The 16,725-nt window shown below is 48.0% G+C and overlaps 1 protein-coding gene across 1 annotated transcript in view; it reads left to right on the forward strand.

Moving 5' to 3' along the window:
• The first annotated feature begins 12,654 nt into the window (after nucleotides 1–12,654).
• Nucleotides 12,655–16,725, forward strand: part of Baalc (BAALC binder of MAP3K1 and KLF4) — a 61,188-nt gene continuing 57,117 nt past the window's right edge. Inside the window, exon 1 of the mRNA XM_051159494.1 lies at nucleotides 12,655–13,002. Within this exon, the coding sequence (XP_051015451.1) occupies nucleotides 12,843–13,002 (160 nt within the window). The 5' untranslated portion in view covers nucleotides 12,655–12,842. The remainder of the gene's footprint in view (nucleotides 13,003–16,725) is intronic.

Consider the following 16,725-nt stretch of genomic DNA (forward strand, 5'->3'; position numbering starts at 1 on the left):
TTTCCTTAAAAACTCCTCTCATCACCATGGTCTTCCTCCTGTAGAACACCTGCAGGCCTTCCTCAGGGATCAAAAGGGAACTGTCTCCGTCTGGGTTCCATTGCAGTGGAGACATCGTGACTCTTCTAAAGGAAAGCATTTAGTGGAGGCGGGGTTACAGATCAGAGGTTTCATCCCTTGTCCTCACAGCGGGGAGCACGGCAGTGCACAGGCAGACGTGGTGCTAGAGAGGTAGTTACAAGTTCTACATTTGGATCAGCAGGCAGCAGGAAGAGAGGAAAGACACTGGGTCAGGCTTGAGCATTTGAAACCTCAAAGCCCACCTCCAGTGACACACTTCCTCCAACAAGGCCACACCTCCTAATCCTTGCTGAGCAGTGCCACACCCTAATGAGCCTATGGGGGCCATCCTTATCCAAACCACCACTGCCATATCCTTTTGTCCTTCCTAACAAAGCAGGGCTTATTCATCAAGGTGCTCATTTGGTTTTTAACTTTAAAGTCCTCCCCCCCCCCCCCCCCCCCCCCCCCCCCCCCCCCCCGCCGCTTCAGTGAGGGACTCACAACCCAGCCTTGACCTCAGCTGAGCTGAGAATGACCTATCTCCTCCCAGGCCCTGTTCCCAGCTGAGACACTTGGGTACTGGGACACCCTTCTTTCTGCCCCAACCCCAGCAGTTCTTTGAGACTCACTGTGTGAGGCGCCTGGATCTAGACTGAGAACTTACAATGCACATCAGTTAATCTAACCCACTAAAAGAATCCAAGAAGCCGAGCATGGTGGCTCACACCTTTAATCCCAGCACTCAGGGAGGCAGAGGCAGGCAGATGGCTGTAAGTTCGAGGCCAGCCTGGTCTACAAAGCGAGTCCAGGGCAGCCAAAGCTACACAGAGAAACCCTGCCTCGAAAACCAAACCAAAACTCCAAGAGAAGGGAAAATCCATGATGCAGAATCCAGACATATATTAGCCTACACATAATATTCACTAGCTCACTCCCGGCAGTGCTGTCAGGGTCCTACTTCATATAGACAGATAATAGACAGAATCGAGTCATCCTTCTGTTTGTGGCTAGTTCCTGGGTGTGGTCATCTGGCTGCGTGTGAGGCAGCTGTAGATGATGCTCCAGGTATTTGCAATCCTATTTTTAGTAAGTCTTTTTTATTTCTCACTTCTGAATGAGATCTCTCACGCGGACACTGCCCAGAGCCCCTGCTTATCTTTGATGGCCCTATCCCTACCCTCTGACCTACAGGAAGCTGTGTAGGTCTCCCACAGTGGGGCTGTCCGGCAAGGGTCCCTGACACACTTTCCACCTTGTGGAAGCTCCCAGTGTGTGCCGCTGGCTCCAGGAGAACAGCTCTGGGAAAAGACACTGCCATTGGAGACCTGGCTTTGAGGTTGACACTGGACAAGTCACTTATTATGCTCTTATTATGAAAACGGGGCTCCTAGCCTCTCTGTGAGGGCTGAGCGGGATCACCCATGTTACAAGTGCTTATCATACATGGAACATAAGCATTCCATGGATGTGAGCTATTGTCTGCCACAGGAGCTGGGGAAACCAATGCTGCCTTCCTGCAATGTTCCTGTAAGACTCTGAAGGAGGAATCTCACTTTCCAGGAGACCCCCAGTGAGAGATGGAGGTTTATAGATCCAGCAAGCTGGGGTCAACCTACACTCTGGGGAGAGGGGACCCTGAGTAACAGTTTTACAGAGTTTATATACCTTTATGAGTAGGCAGGCTTAAGTAACAGTAATCAAATGCTTTGTTATTGGTGGAGCTAGCTCACCTTTAAACCCATTGGCTATCTTAAATCAGGAGAGATCTCAGTGTTTTTTTTTTTTTGTTTATTTTTTTGTTTTGTTTTTTGAACTTGGGTCTTTCTGCCTTGGTAGGTAGGAGGCCAGAAGCCATTATGGTAGGATGGATGTTTTTACCATCTTAGTTTCTGGTAGGGAGGGGCAGGTGGGGCAGCCTGTAGCAGTGGAATTTTATATACTTTGGCCTATCTAGTTTTAATGGAGGGTCTTAGGCCTCATCTGGTTTCTTCATTCCCCCTTTGACAGGTTCATTTAAGACCCAATCATGGGTCTTCCTGGAACTTATTCCTCTGAGTCGGCCTGTTGTAAGGCCAGGTATTGTGACCTCATGACTATTAGCTGGATGGCGCCCAATCTTTGCTTGACATAAAGAGGACACAAAGCATGACAGAACTAAGAATCTATTTTCTTATAGCCATTTTTCCCTCATGCCAGAGAGTTGCCCTTGACTTAGCATTTTAGCCTATAAAATGGGAAAATGGGTGAAGTCATTTTCTTCTGTAACTTCTTCCTGCTGACATTAGGGTCACTGTTATCAGGGCATAGAAAGGCCGAAAAGCTAGTCAAAGGCTAATGGGGCACTTATGAAAAGCATCTGTTTAGCTGATCCAGTTGAAGAGACAGGGAGTAGTCATATCTGCAGGACTGGTTTACATCAGCTTCCAGCAGGATCAGATCTCAGCAGCTCTGGATGGAGTCTGTTAGCCAGATAAAAATCTGCTGAGACAAATACAGACGAGGGACAGCAGTTAAAATTGTGTCTAAAAGAAAGCTGGAGTAGGCTTATGCCTTTGAAACCCAGTAAAAGCATGAAAATTCTTTTCTCAGTCCAGAAGACTTGATACACAGATAGGACAGACTCATTTTTAGCATGATGAGAAGTGCTCTTAAGTCTATATTCAGAACACAACCAAAGGGAAATTGAATCTTGAGCTTGGGACTGATTAATAAGCAGTCAGTATTCTACCAGCTTATTATAACCATTGATCTCATTTTATATCTGCAACTTGTGTTTATGTACCTCAAAACTTCTCTTAAGGCCCTTTAGCTTTTATAACTTGCACTTACCATGATCTAAACACTTTCTTAGACCCTCAAATATTAAACACTTTCTAAGACTCTCAAACACTTGCATTTATCAACTTGAAACACTTTCTTATAGAAAACCTTAAAACACCTTCTTGGAACAGTTTCTTAGACCTTTTAGCATTTCTATCTTGCATGTATCAACATTTAAATGCTTTCTCAAACCCTTAAATACTTTAGACTAGCATAACTTAAACTTTCATATCCTAGACCTTATATACACCACACCTTTTTTTCTATCCAGTTATTCACTAAGAGACACAGGCAGTTGAGTTACACTAAAAACTGTTTACCATTTAACATGAAGCCTGTGAGTGAGGCATGCCTGTTTGTCTGTTTAAATAAGGGAAGACACCTAGGACCTAGTAGTTTTGACTAGCTAATGAGTTGACTAATCTACTAACAGTGGCTCTAACTGTCCTCTAGCTGTCAAGGTACATTAGCTCAGCCATCAGTGTAATCAGAGACCTGAGAAGGGTAAACTGTAACCTAGACAATATTATGTACCAACCAAAATGACAGAGGCGACTAGCTATATCCTGGTACCTAGACAGTTGTCTTCTGTGGTATCATGGCACCATGGGCAGAGACAGTCTGGCCATCAGGCACAGAGGCACAGAAGACAAGAGGCTGTTTCTGTGGAAGGAGAGCACAGAGGAGATTGACCTCACCTTGTATTCAGCAACATGAGACAATGACTCTCTCCAGGGGTGTCTAGTTTGTCCACAGTTAGGCTGATCCATGAAGCAGTTTTTCTCAGTGGCTAGAGACTACAATCCGGAGTTGGAGTTGTCCGCCATGCCAAATCTTCTCAGAGACCTTGAGGGTTACTTTTAGGATGTAGGATTCTCTGTCATAATTAGTTTAAATATATTTAATGCCATATTCAGCAGATCTCTGATAAGCTTGAGGACCAGCATATCTGTGCTCAATCCTTGTCTGTCTTTAGCTATCTGCTCTAAACTACATCTTCCCATAATCTGCAGATAAATGCTAGAGGACCACATCTGTCCTAATTTTAGTATATCTGAATTGCTTGTTTTTTAGCTATATATTGGCTTATTATTTTAGAAAATACCTGTCCATTAACTGAACTAGTACCTAACAAAACCAAAAGCTTTAATTATACTAAACAGTTTGCGATAGTAGCTTTTTTTTTTTTTTTTTTTTTTTTTTTTTTTTTTGATAGTAGCTTTTTAAAAGGAATGGAACCGCACATAACATTTTTAAGGATTACATAGGCACAATACCTTAAAAGAGTTGATACATAGACTGCTGTAATCAAAATATAACCTTGATTTTGTATCAGTATACAAAGATTTGAACAACCAAAACCCATCTACCTCACCTAGGGAATGAGGCATCAGTCTCTTGGAATTGTTTCATTAACTATCAGGCAACTGATTCAGTGATATTGCTGACCATAAACTGCATCTGTTATTAGTAAAACTTTACATATATTCCTAAACTAATATAAAAGCAAAACTTTTAATCACAGATACAGTTCATTGATGGGCTGGCAATCTTGCTGATTCTGCCACACTCCATCATTAAGACTGAACAGCATAAGCCATCTTAAAGGACAGAGGTTGCTCTTGGTGCTGAGCAAGGCAACTGAATGTGGTTGGCAGCCTTCAATAGAAAGGCTTGAGTCTCCCACAACCAAACTTGCTGTCCGCCTTTTGACTATCCTTAGCCAAGATGGCGCAGAGAGGCTATGGCAAGATGGCTTCCAGCCATGTGACTGTCCTTAGCCAAGATGCTAGAGAGGCTATGGCCCCACCCTTTTACCACTGAATCAACATGGCAGCCAGCCACGTGGTGTTAGAGGCCCTTGCAATTTAAAAACATAGCTATATTCAGAAAAATAAAGCCAAACATATTCCGAAGACAGCAATTTTTACCTTTTTGAGAATGAAGGTAGAACATAATAACCATAAATTTACAAGACAAAACCCAAATTTTAACCGTGTAAACAACTGAATATCTCTAGTATTAATATTTCTTAACTTAAAAGTATCTTTCAGAATTACCCATTTCCAAAGTCTGCAATACAGCAGTCTGTTAACCTGAATTGACTTTCACAACAAGCAGAGAGCTCATTAGGACCAAGAGGCTCCAAAATTATTGTTGTATACCATGTGGCTATCTCAAGATGGGGGAGTCACACGGCAGGCAACAGATCATGTGGTTGCTATTTAAAAACATCTGTGTTACAAACACCTATACAAACATATGTTCTAAACAAGCGTTTGAACTTAAATTTTAAACATCGTACCCAATAAGCAAATTATAAATCTTTAGCTAAGAGTTGACAGTATAATCTTAAGCTATATAGCCTGGAGGTGAAGCTTTAATACCTAATTAAAGAAACATTGTTTTAAATTTAAATCCTGTCTTTTATAAGTCTAGTTTTAAGTACAGGACAATAATTGCATGAAAACCTTAATTTAAAATTACCTTTAGAGACCTGTTGGCTTATGCCATTTACTGATTAGAATGGCTCCAACTCTGACTTACAAGTTAACCCTTGTTACAGATGTTAAAGGTTTTTTAATTAACCATCTTCAGTAACTAGTAATTTATAAGCAAGGTGTACAGACCATAATAAATGTATACATTTAAAATCAAACATATAGTGGCCACATACATGAATACATTTTAAGATAGGCACATACAACTTTCTCTAGATGTAATTTCAAGGGGAAAATACCTTGTCACCCATTAAACTCAATGGATGCAGGCAGGAGCTGGGGCTTTCCAGTGGTGCCCCAGATCAGGTGACTAGTGTACCATATTTGGTGGGGGGCAGGCTTGTGACTAAACAGCAAGCTGGGAAAAGCTTTCACCAAGGCCAACAGCAGCCGCCCCCAAAGCCCTGCAGTTCCTGTGTCATCTTGGTGCTTGCTCAGCACAGGTGGCGGCATACTTTAGCAATCCTGTTTCAACCCCTATCCTAACGCTGCACACTCAAGCCAGAGGGCACAAGTGGGTGGGGAGCAGGGCATGCCACTGCTGGCTGAGGACTTAGGTGTTTTGAACCAGCAAGAATCCGATAGCCTCAGGGGTCCCCAGAGGGACAGGCCTCTCTGCCAAGGACTCAGCAGCAGCCGAGTATCCAAGTGAGAGGGGATTCTCTCCCAGGACTTCCGATGCCACCCCCAAGTTCATCCTGGACCGGGCCAGTCGGGGGAGTTGGAGGATAAGGTGGTGGGGGGATCGAGGAGAAGAAGGTCCATAGATTCGGTGTCCTGTAAGACCCCCGGGCTTCCACTTCTGGACCGCCAGAATCTGTGAGAAAGGGCAGGGGAGAAACAGCCTAATCCAGGAGTGAGGATCAGATTTTTAGTTCTTTCCAGATAACAATGTATGGGACCTGGTCTGGGTGTCTGGCAGACCTGATCCCAAATGCAACCTTTTTAACAGCCATGGTGGTATTTAAGTCAAAAGTCCCTGTGGCTGGCCAGCTGACTTCGAAGGAGGGCCATTCGGAGGGACAAAATGTGATCATCTTGCTCTTTTTAATAAGCAGTGGCATGTTATGAGCTCTAGTCCTACTCAGTCCAGTGGTCAAGAACTATATTCAAAGGGGTAGATTCAGTCTGTCCCATGTCCAAAAATATCATTAGTAACGGTCCACAGGAAACGAAAAGACAAACGATCAACAGAGAGACAGCCCGTCACTGCCACTGGCGGCGTATATAGAAAACGGGACATCTCTCCAGACTATAACTGGGCAGCTGTCCACTTACCAAAAGGAGCGGAGTCTCCTGGACTCCCTCTAGGGTGTCTGAAGCATTCTCCAGACTCCCCACAGTTAAGACATTCAAGGCACATCTGCCCACCTCAATTGACTGATGGGGGACTTGAACCCCCTTTGCTGATGAGGAACTTGAATCCCCTTTCCAAAGGCCTCGAACCTTCCCTAGTGCTCGCAAGCAAATTGAAAGTAAAAGAACAGTCGGCCGACACAAAATGACACAGACAACCAAGGTACCTGGCCCTGGAGCTTGAGCTATTCCTCTGATCCACAGTTTCTTTCTCTCAGTAGGGGTCTGAATTTCCCGGCCAACGCACCAAAATGTAAGACTCCGAAGGGGGAGTCTCACTTTCTGATGAACCCCCAATGAGAGACAGAGACCTGGCTGGATGCAAAAGCAAGAGGTTTATAGATCCAGCAAGCTGGGGTTGATCTACACTCTGGAGAGAGGCGACCCTGAGCAACAATTTTACAGAGTTCATATACCTTTACCAGCAGACAGGCTTAAGCCACAGCAATCAAACGGTTTGTCATTGGTGGAGCTAGCTGACCTTTAAGCCCATTGGCTGTCTTAAATCAGGCGAGATCTCAGTGTTTGTTTTGAACTTGGGACTTTCCACCTTGGTAGGAGGTCAGAAGCCTTTATGGTAGGGTGGCTCTTTTTACCATCTTAGTTTCTGGTGGGGAGGGGCAGGTGGGGCAGCCTGTAGCAGTGGAATTTTGCAGACTTTGGCCTATCTGGTTTTAATGGAGGCCTTGTCTGGTTTCTTCATTCCATTCCTAGCCTTGAGCCTTACGTGTGCACCCCTCAGCTCCCCTTCCTTCATCAGACAGGACACCCTTTAGGGAGGGGCCTTTTAGGAAATGGGATGGAAGGCAAAAACTATCTTAATCTTTGATTAATTTATCCCCAAACTCCTGCAGTGTCAGATGAGCCTGCCTACCAGCTATCTCCCAGGAGCTGGCGCACCAGCGCAGCCTTCACCTTGGAGAGGTCCCAGGGTCCATCTCAGCTCCCTTTCCATTGTTTCTCTGGCTTTCTGGGGAGGCCATCTTTTCCCTGGATAATCACAGTGAGGGGCTTGGTGTCTGCCTCGCTGCTTTTTCCTGTCCCCTTAGTTCTTTTAATCAGGAAGTCACTTTTTTTCCCCCATTTAGGATGAGCCAATCACTTTTTAGGTGACTTGAAGTCCTCCAAAAGCAAAGTGAGTTCTGGTTTTCACATTGTTACAAGGCGATTGGGAGGGAAGAATGGATAGATGGCTTCACACTGTTTCAGGGGGTGTGGACAGGATAGGGGAGGGGGTCTTCACACTGTTTCAAGGGTGGGGACAGAATGGGGGAGGGGTCTTCACATTGTTACAAGGGTGTGGACAGAATGGGGAGGGGTCTTCACACTGTCACAGGGGTAGGGACAGGAGGAAAAAGGGGTTCACACTGTCACAGGGGTGGGGACAGGAGGGAGAAGGGGCTCACACTATCACAGGGGTGGGGACAGGAGGGAGGGAGGCTGGCCTTCGCAGGCTCTCACCTATTTTTTTGCATGAATCATAATAGTGACAAGCAAATGGCACTGGTGGGAAATGATGACTAAACGTAGCCATGTGCTTGTCAAAGTTTTGCTCTGGGGTCATCTGACTTGAGTCATAAACATCCCACTCATTCTGGAAAGCAATGGAATACATGTTCCAAAAGTGTTGTGTTTTGTACAGAGAAGGAATCTCAATTACTTGGCCCGACTTCATATTCCACGGCCATTTCTGACTGCCTTCAGGGGCTTCAGGAAACGGTCTGCCTTCATGCTCAGGCCATGGCTAGAGGTGAAGAGAGCGCTGTGTTCACCATTTAAACCTCACCTCAAAACCAAGCTCACCCTCCCAAGCTCCTGGCATTGCATGTTAGCAGTCTCTGTTATGGGCCTCAGCCAAAATCTACCACATCTGTTCCATTTTTCTCTTCATCACGTTATCCTCAGGTACCTGCTGATTTCCACATTTATGTTTATTTATATTTTATATGTATGGATGTTTTGCCTACATGTGTGTCTGTGTACCCTGTGCATGCAGTGCCTGAGGAGGCCAGAAGAGGGCGTCAGATCCTCTGGTACTGGAATTACAGGTGGTTGCGAGCCACCATGTGGGTACCGGAAACCTAAGCTAGGTCCTCTGGAAGAGCAGCCAGTGCTCCTAACCACCATCTCTCCAGCCCGCTCTCATATTCGTCCTTAGAAGCACATGCTGTGTTACTATTCTCTCTCTCTGTTCCCCCCCCCCCCCGGTGTGTGTGTGTGTGTGTGTGTGTGTGTGTGTGTGTGTGTGATCATATATTGAAACATCACCTTCCCAAATGTCAGGGCTTTGGGAGAAGTGATCAAGTCATGAGAAATTAAGTTCAATTTCCATTAAGAGGGATTAGAGACTGTCTAAAGGGCTGGCAAGAGCTAGCTTTCTATCTCTTCCACCCTGTGAGAATGTAGCAAACAGGTGCCACACAGGAAGCAGAAAGCAGCTCTCACCACGCCTGCCGCACCTAAGCCCTGGACTTCCGGCCTCCAGAGCTGTGAGAAACTAATTGTATTTTGTTGGAAGAGCAGAAGTGGACAAATGCATGCTGTTGACATCTTCGTCAGTGCTGCGTGGTGCAAGGCACAGAGTGCTCTCCGTGTGGGAAAAGTCACAACCAGGAAATCCATTCTTCCTTTGTCCTCAGAAGAAGTGGGATTCCATGTTCACTGACAGAGATCTAGGCTCTACTTCTTTTCTACTTGACATTTATGTTGGTAGTTAGCAAATGACTCGATTTTTCTTTGCCCTATTAAAAGAGAGAGTGTGGAGGACAGCATTATGAACTCACCCAGTATGCTGTTAGACGAAAGAGTGAGGACTCTGCGGGAAATGCTAGCCAGGCTACAGGTGCGTGCCTGTAACCCCAGCGCTTGGGGGACTCAGGCAGGAAGACAATAAGGCTAAGACAACCTGGGTGACGTAGCGGGAGGAGTCACCATCTCAGCAACATCCTCGGGGCTGGGGAGATGGCTGAGCAAGTAAGGCAGGTGTGGCCGTGCACAGACCTGACAGCCTGGAGCTGTGGAGTAGTGTTGGTGGAGACCAGATTTCTGGCTGCCAGCCTAGTTCAGTGAGAGAAGCCCTGCCTCAAAGGAATAGGAGAGTGATAGAGCAGGGTGCCCAGCATCTTCCTCTGGTTTCCGAGGACATATGCCCACCAATCCATGTGCATATGCCACGCGTACACACACACATACACGCATGTACATAGACACACACATACACACATGTACATAGACAACCCAGCATCTTCCTCTGGTTTCTGAGGCCATATGCCCACCAGTCCATGTGCATATGCCACAGGTACACACACATACATACACACATGTACATAGACAGGCAGACATACAGACAGACACACACACACACACAAAATCTGCCTGGTTATCTCAGAATTCACTTCAGAACAACCTACTTAGTCCTCCCCCCAACCCCCTGCCTCTCAACAGGGTCTCAGGGGCAGCCCAGGCTGACTTTGAACTCCCCGTGTACCTTAGATTACCTGAGCAATCATTTTACCTCCTTCTCCTTGGATTACAGGCCTACACACCCACGCCTGGTTCTATGCAGCGTTAGGGATTGAGTTTGGGCAAGGACTTTAGCAGCTGAGCTACAACCCCAGGCTGCCTTATCTCTATGACTTGAGACAAATTCTCACTGTATAGTCCCGGTGAGCCTGGAACCCTTCTTCCTCGTTCTTCAGCCTCTCACAGCGAGGCTTACAGGGACGCTGTGCTGTGCGGGCCTCCACAAACCTTTCTCAGCCAACTAGCCCCAACTGGCGAACACCAAGACAGAGTGGCTGCTCCCTAAGTTTCATGGGACAAACACTCTCTGAATCTTTGCTATTACATACCAACAAGAAGCATCCTTGGGAAACCAGACCTTTGCTTGGCTGATGACTATGTAGATTGATAAGAGGAAAAAGGACATTGGAAAAATAAAGATGGCTGCCTTTACCAAACTTCAGCACTGTCCTGTGAGAATAACAATTTCTGAGACTTTCTCCTTCAGAGAGATGCTGTTGTTGTGCATCTTGTCCCACGAGGCCAATGACAGCAACACTGGGTGCTTCCCACATCCTGGGCATACCACACAATTGCTCCCTCATGGCCTCCACTGCCCCCCAACAGAATCAACCTGAGGACCGAGCAAAGCCTTAACACGTGGCCCTTTGAGGGACAGTCCCAATACAAAGAATGGCAGGGCTGGTGTCCGGGCCAAGAGGTGGACTCATATTCAGGCAGGATAGACTGCGGTGGTGTAAGACTGCATCGTGCTCGTGCTACTTGGAGTGACACGTAATGATAACACGAGCTGTTTATTGCATATAGGTAGTTTCAGACTTCAGTTGACTGCAGCTAGCTAAACAGAAAAAAAGTAAAGCCATGAGAAGAAGGGCAACTATCTCTCCATTCACCTGTCATTTCTGGGCCTTTGCCCCTAATGGGTACCTCTGGTACTTTCCTCCTCGGTAACTGGCCATCTTTTCGTGTCCAAATGCTTGCTGGAATCTGTGCCGGCCCCTCTGTTCATCCACTCTCCCCCTGCTTTTTGAGTGATAGTTTCCTAGAGCAGATCTGACCATGCTGGTAGATTAAAGCTTTCCGATGCCCCCCGGCCCCCACCCCGTGCCCTCGCCCCTGTGCTTTTACAATAAAGCCTCCTTCCTTTGCCACCCCCACCCCCACCCTGTCCGGCTCCAGCCTGCTCTACCTCTTCTCACGCTCATGCAGTTTACCCTGCTCACCAGGTCCTGGTTCTAGGGCTTTCTTTGATTTTTCTAGAGCTCTCAAGCACCTTCCAAGTCAAGCACTTCGGTTCTGGTTACTCTTCAGGAGTTGACGTTGCATAACTGCTGGCTGTGAAAAAGGTCTTTGCTGCCCAAGTGAAGACGGGGTTCTTTCTTACTTCATCACTGTATCATCACCATCATCATCACCACCAATTTGATATCAGGGTCTGAACACAGGACTTCATGAAGACCTAATTCTTTTATACCCAAATATTCAGAGAAGGAAACGAAAGGTGGCAGAAGATCTGTAGTTTGTCGCAGGGTCCGGGAGCCACCCATCTCAGGTAACCTTAAACCCTCTGCCTCAGGGGCCAAAAGGAGGTTGCAGTGGCCTGCTGGGGCAGCCTGGAGGGAAGACCAGCCTGGGCCTTGTCTGGAGTCTCCGAGTCTTCTGCTCCTTTCTGTCTCGCTGACTCTGGCAGTGCCTGCCACAGAGGCCTCCACCGGAGCCTGGCCTCTTTAGCCTGAACAGTGGTCACTACAAAGCGCTGTTTTATTACTATTCAGTGAACTTTCGTTGGAGTCCTCACTGGTGCACGGTCCTGGGGATCTTTTGCTTTCTTGAGAACAACGATCTGAAGACCATGAAGTTGCAGATAGACCTGGTAGCGGTATTAGTGACAAGTGTCTTACTGCACAGTCTGAAATCATGGGGCCCTGCTTCCTGCTCTGTAAGCAGGCACTGAGTCTAACTTAACTTGTGGTGACAACACTGTCTCCCTACTTTCTAATGTTGCCTATCCATTTACCCATTGCTTTTAGAACAAGTGACCAGAAAAACGTGTGTGTGTGTGTGTGTGTGTGTGTGTGTGTGTGTGTGTGTGTTGCTTTCTGTGAGCTTCAGCCCTACCCAGGATGGAAAGATGGTTTCATAGAAGGATGGATGGGTAGATGGATGACTGAATCAGTGGGTGGGTGCATGGGTGGACAGTTGATGGATGGGAGCCTAAGAGGTCAACTGAAGACAGAAGAGGGACCCCTTTCTCTCTTTCCACCACCTGTCTGCTACTCAGTATCACAGTCTCTTCCAGAGCACTGAAGGAGGGATTGGCCGCGGGGCGGTGGGAGAGAGGCGAGATTGAGGGAAGCTGGGGAAGGAGAGTGGGGGGGAGGAGGGCCTCGGAGGCGGAGAGGAGGGGCACGGGGCTCCCGGAGAGCCTGGCGCTGGCAGCGGCTCTAGAGGTTAGGGGACCGATGTCGCCGCTGCCGCCACCGCCTCCTCCTCCTCGCGGGCCGGAGCTGCGTCGCCCGGGCTGAGCCGCAGCCTAGCCGCAAGCCCAGCGGCCGCCGGGCGTGCCTGCAACACGGGAGGATGGGCTGCGGCGGGAGCCGGGCCGATGCCATCGAGCCCCGTTACTACGAGAGCTGGACCCGGGAGACCGAGTCCACCTGGCTCACCTACACCGACTCGGACGCGCTGCCCAGTGTCGCCGCCACGGACAGCGGCCCCGAGGCGGGCGGCCTGCACGCGGGTGAGTGAGCCCGGGCCCGGCTGCCCGGGCAAGGAGCCGGAGCTGCAGGGGAGACCAGGGCAGACAGGAACCCCCGTGGCGTGCTTGCGGGTGGGGTGACGGAGACAGAGGGGCAGAGTAGGACGCGCCGGTTGACCAGCTGGCAGCCTCAAGCCCAGGGAGCCAGGTCAAGGAGAACAGCTTTCCAGAGGACAGCTAACCCTGTGCAACACAACCCTTCTTGGCCTCTGCCTGCCAGTGCATATGCATTGGCTCTGGGGGTGAGTGGGTGGGAGGGACAGCCCACTTCTTCCACAAACCTAGCCCTCAGCCCACCCCACGTTTCCCACTGGACCCTGTGGGGCCTTCACCCAGCTTTCCCACTTGTCTCCTGTGTACCCAATACAAGCGGCCGCCGGGGTCGGTCTCTATCCATTGGGCCACCTGGCCTCACACCTTTGGTGTACCCACAAGAATCCTGAGCAGAATCGCCTGGGTGGAGCCTTCTTGTCGCCTCCCAGATCCCTCCTGTTGGCAATGAGCCCCTATTGGGCCTTCAAAATCCTAACCTAGTTCAGGGTAACAACGCATGGCTGTCTGTCACAGCTCTGCCTTAACGCTCACTTTCCAAGGAGTTCAGTTATAGTAAAGGACCTACCTACCCTCTTACCACAATATGCTTGGATATTTTATATGAAGCGAGATATAAAAGACTGACTGTAAATATTCTTGCCTGGGTCATTCCTCAGGCATCAGAAACCTCACAAGGATATGCAGAGAACTCTCTGCCTGGGTCATAAGTCAGGATTTGATTTTAAAGCACTCACAAAAAATATAGAATTAGACTGACCTTTGACCCTAAATGTGTTGGTGACACCTCGTGCTGCATAGATCACTGTTTGGGTTTTTAAAGTTCTAACTGTTGCCTGGTCCCATTTGGTGCCCTGACTTTAGTCCCGGGAAGAGATAGCTCCACCTTCGGGACCAATACTTGTTCTTTTTCTTTTTCTTTTTTATTTTTTAATCTTTTGAGGGACACCAAATCTGGCTACATTGTCCAGACTGGCCTTGAGCTCCTGGGCTCAAATAGTCTTCTTTCTCCAGGCCCCCACCTCTATGCCAAGTAGTTGTGCTGATAGGCAGAAGCCTCCCCTGGGTGCCTGAGAAAACTGTAGCAACGCTAGATTTGTTTTAAAATTGTCTGATTCCCAGTGACCATAATGGTTATTGCATTAATGTTGCTGCACGGTTGTGTCCGGCAGGCTCCCAAAGGGTGTGCTGGCTGAGCTGAGTGTCAGAGGCAGAGAAGACAGGGCCCTCTGAAGGTTTTATAAATGTTAGCTGTGGCAGCATTTTCCAAGAAAGTGTCCTAGTTCTCTGCAGGGTCCAAGGCCAGGGCGGCATTGCAAGGGAGTAAGGCTGGAAAGAGTCAGCAGGCGGCTTCAAAGAATAGTTGTGTTGGTGGCGCTCTCTGTGCACGTGTGTGTGTGTGTGTGTGTGTGTGTGTGTGTGTGTGTGTGTGTGAGAGAGAGAGAGAGAGAGAGAGAGAGAGAGTTGCTTAGGTGTGAGAATTGTTGGATTGGCAGAATAAACACACACACGTTCCTCAAGGCTTTCCCAACATCTATTCATTATTCTCGCTGTCTTTGTATCATGAAATTGGGGTCCTGCAACAGGTGAGGCACAGGACGGGCAAGTTCATTGATGGAACACTTCTAAACTTGAGAACAACCTTGCAAAGCGGGTGGTCCTGAAGCACCCTTCAGAGGAGGGGCTGAGTCCCAGTCCAGGGACACTGACATGGTTTAAATTTTCCTGGAAGTTTCAGCAGAGTGCAGGGATGCTTCTGAAGACCAGGAGTGAATGTGTTTCGCATGCACCTAAGTTCTGTGGCGTGACTGGGGTGGGGCTTGTTGCTGTGCCTTTGAAGTCTGGAAATGAGCATCTTTCAGTCAGCTTGTGTCTTCCGAGAAAGTAACAAAATTTTCGGGTTTCTGCTACCCTGGGCCATAGCCAGGATTCTCCGTTCTTTTCTTCCTCCTAGCCTGCCTGCCTCATGTGTTGTGCCCCGTGGGAGGTTTTCTAGTGAACCCAACCCTGAGGCTTACAATGGCTCTGCCGTGTACGGAAGCAGAATGGAGTCTCTGTGCCCAACAGTCCTTTTCTGATGGAGACCACCAAATGGATGGGCTGTACTCGAGAGTGACCAAGATGCCTTTGTCCTAGGAACCAGAGCTGGAGAGGACCCTGCAGGTCATCTATCCAGGACAAATGGCGAATTTTCTCCATCTGGAAATTTCCACAACCACTTACCTCCAGTTCCTTCAGTACTCAAGAATCCCCTTTTCCTGAGGTCCTGGTCCCTCTTGCTTAGTGTCAAATGGGAGGTGCCTTTCTCTCAGCAACCTTAACCAACCTTAATCGTAGGACTAACTCCTTTCTGTCCTCTGTGCTCGGGGCATGCGTGATACAAAGTTGGGGTTTCATGCAGGTTTTCCCCAGAGGGCTGAGAATCAACTGATAAAGGTTTTGTGCCTTGTGAGGAGGCCCTTCAGTTGCCTCAGCTAGTCCCACACTCTTCTTGCACTCTCTTCCTTGTTGTCTTCCCAACAGGACTCCACCCCCCCCCCCCCCCCCACAGCCTGAATGAGTTTACTGAGGTTCTCCTCCAGGGTCTTTCTGACCCCAAGGCTTCTGTTAGAAAGGTCTCTCCCCCAATTTTATCCCACCCCACAGAAGCTTCTAGTCCAGCATAAAGATTTCATAGGTCGGCCACATCCTAAACCATGTCTACTGAGGAGCTCCACCTAAGCACGGTTGCCTTAGGCTCTCACTTCGGGTTTCTCCCACCTTCTAGGTGGAGGGCGGAGGGCGTGCCGCGTGACAAGTGTTCTGTCGGCATTTGTGTAAGTGTTCCCAGTTTTACCGTGGGTGGTGGGAGGCTTATTTTTACACCAGTTCCACAACTGAGCTTCATGCCCGTCCCCCATCCTTTCACTTACAACCGACCCCGAGGCTCGGCTTCCTGATTTTGGAAGTTGTTTCCTACAGCCAGGAGAATGCAGTTCGGGTTTTCGATTCCACGAATAGCAGGCTGGGGCTGAAGGCTATGGCAGTTGATATCCTTTATCTGCCTGTATTTCCAATCTCTGTGGAAATGGGAAATGGAACCGCTCTGGCATAGATAGATTCTCATAAAATCGGTTTGCTAGATTTGGTTTGTTTGTTTGTTTGTTTTACTTCTGTTGTGAGAGGGAGGCTCTCCGAGAAGACCGGGAGTCCCAGGTTGCGACAACCCGCCCAGTGCAGCCACTCCATACATAATCTCTCAGTCCCATCTCCACTTTATTGTTAGTCTTTCCTTAAAATAACAAATGTCTCCCATAATTTTTTTCTAATCTACTTAGAGAGTAAAACATCTCACATTTTTTCTCAACTAGTCCTTTATAGTTTTAAATAACAGTGCTAGTAAACTCCCAAATTGGGGAGTTTGGGCAAATGATTTATTCAAATAAGCTAAACGACAGATAAGGTGAGGACATTTTTTGTGTTATCATGGCTGCCATTTACTGGTGGCATCTGAGTGGTCAGGCACTGCAGCTGACACTATGCAAATCATCTGACTTAACGCTTACTACAAGGATGAGATGGGGTCTGTTGCCTCCTTGGGGTCCTCTTGTGTTTATAACCCGGGGAAGGAGGCTTAGAGTGTCCTGAGCAACTTCTCCATCCCAGAACTAGGGG

This window comes from Acomys russatus, chromosome 17, assembly GCF_903995435.1.
Source record: "Acomys russatus chromosome 17, mAcoRus1.1, whole genome shotgun sequence".
Taxonomy (NCBI): Eukaryota; Metazoa; Chordata; class Mammalia; order Rodentia; family Muridae; genus Acomys; species Acomys russatus.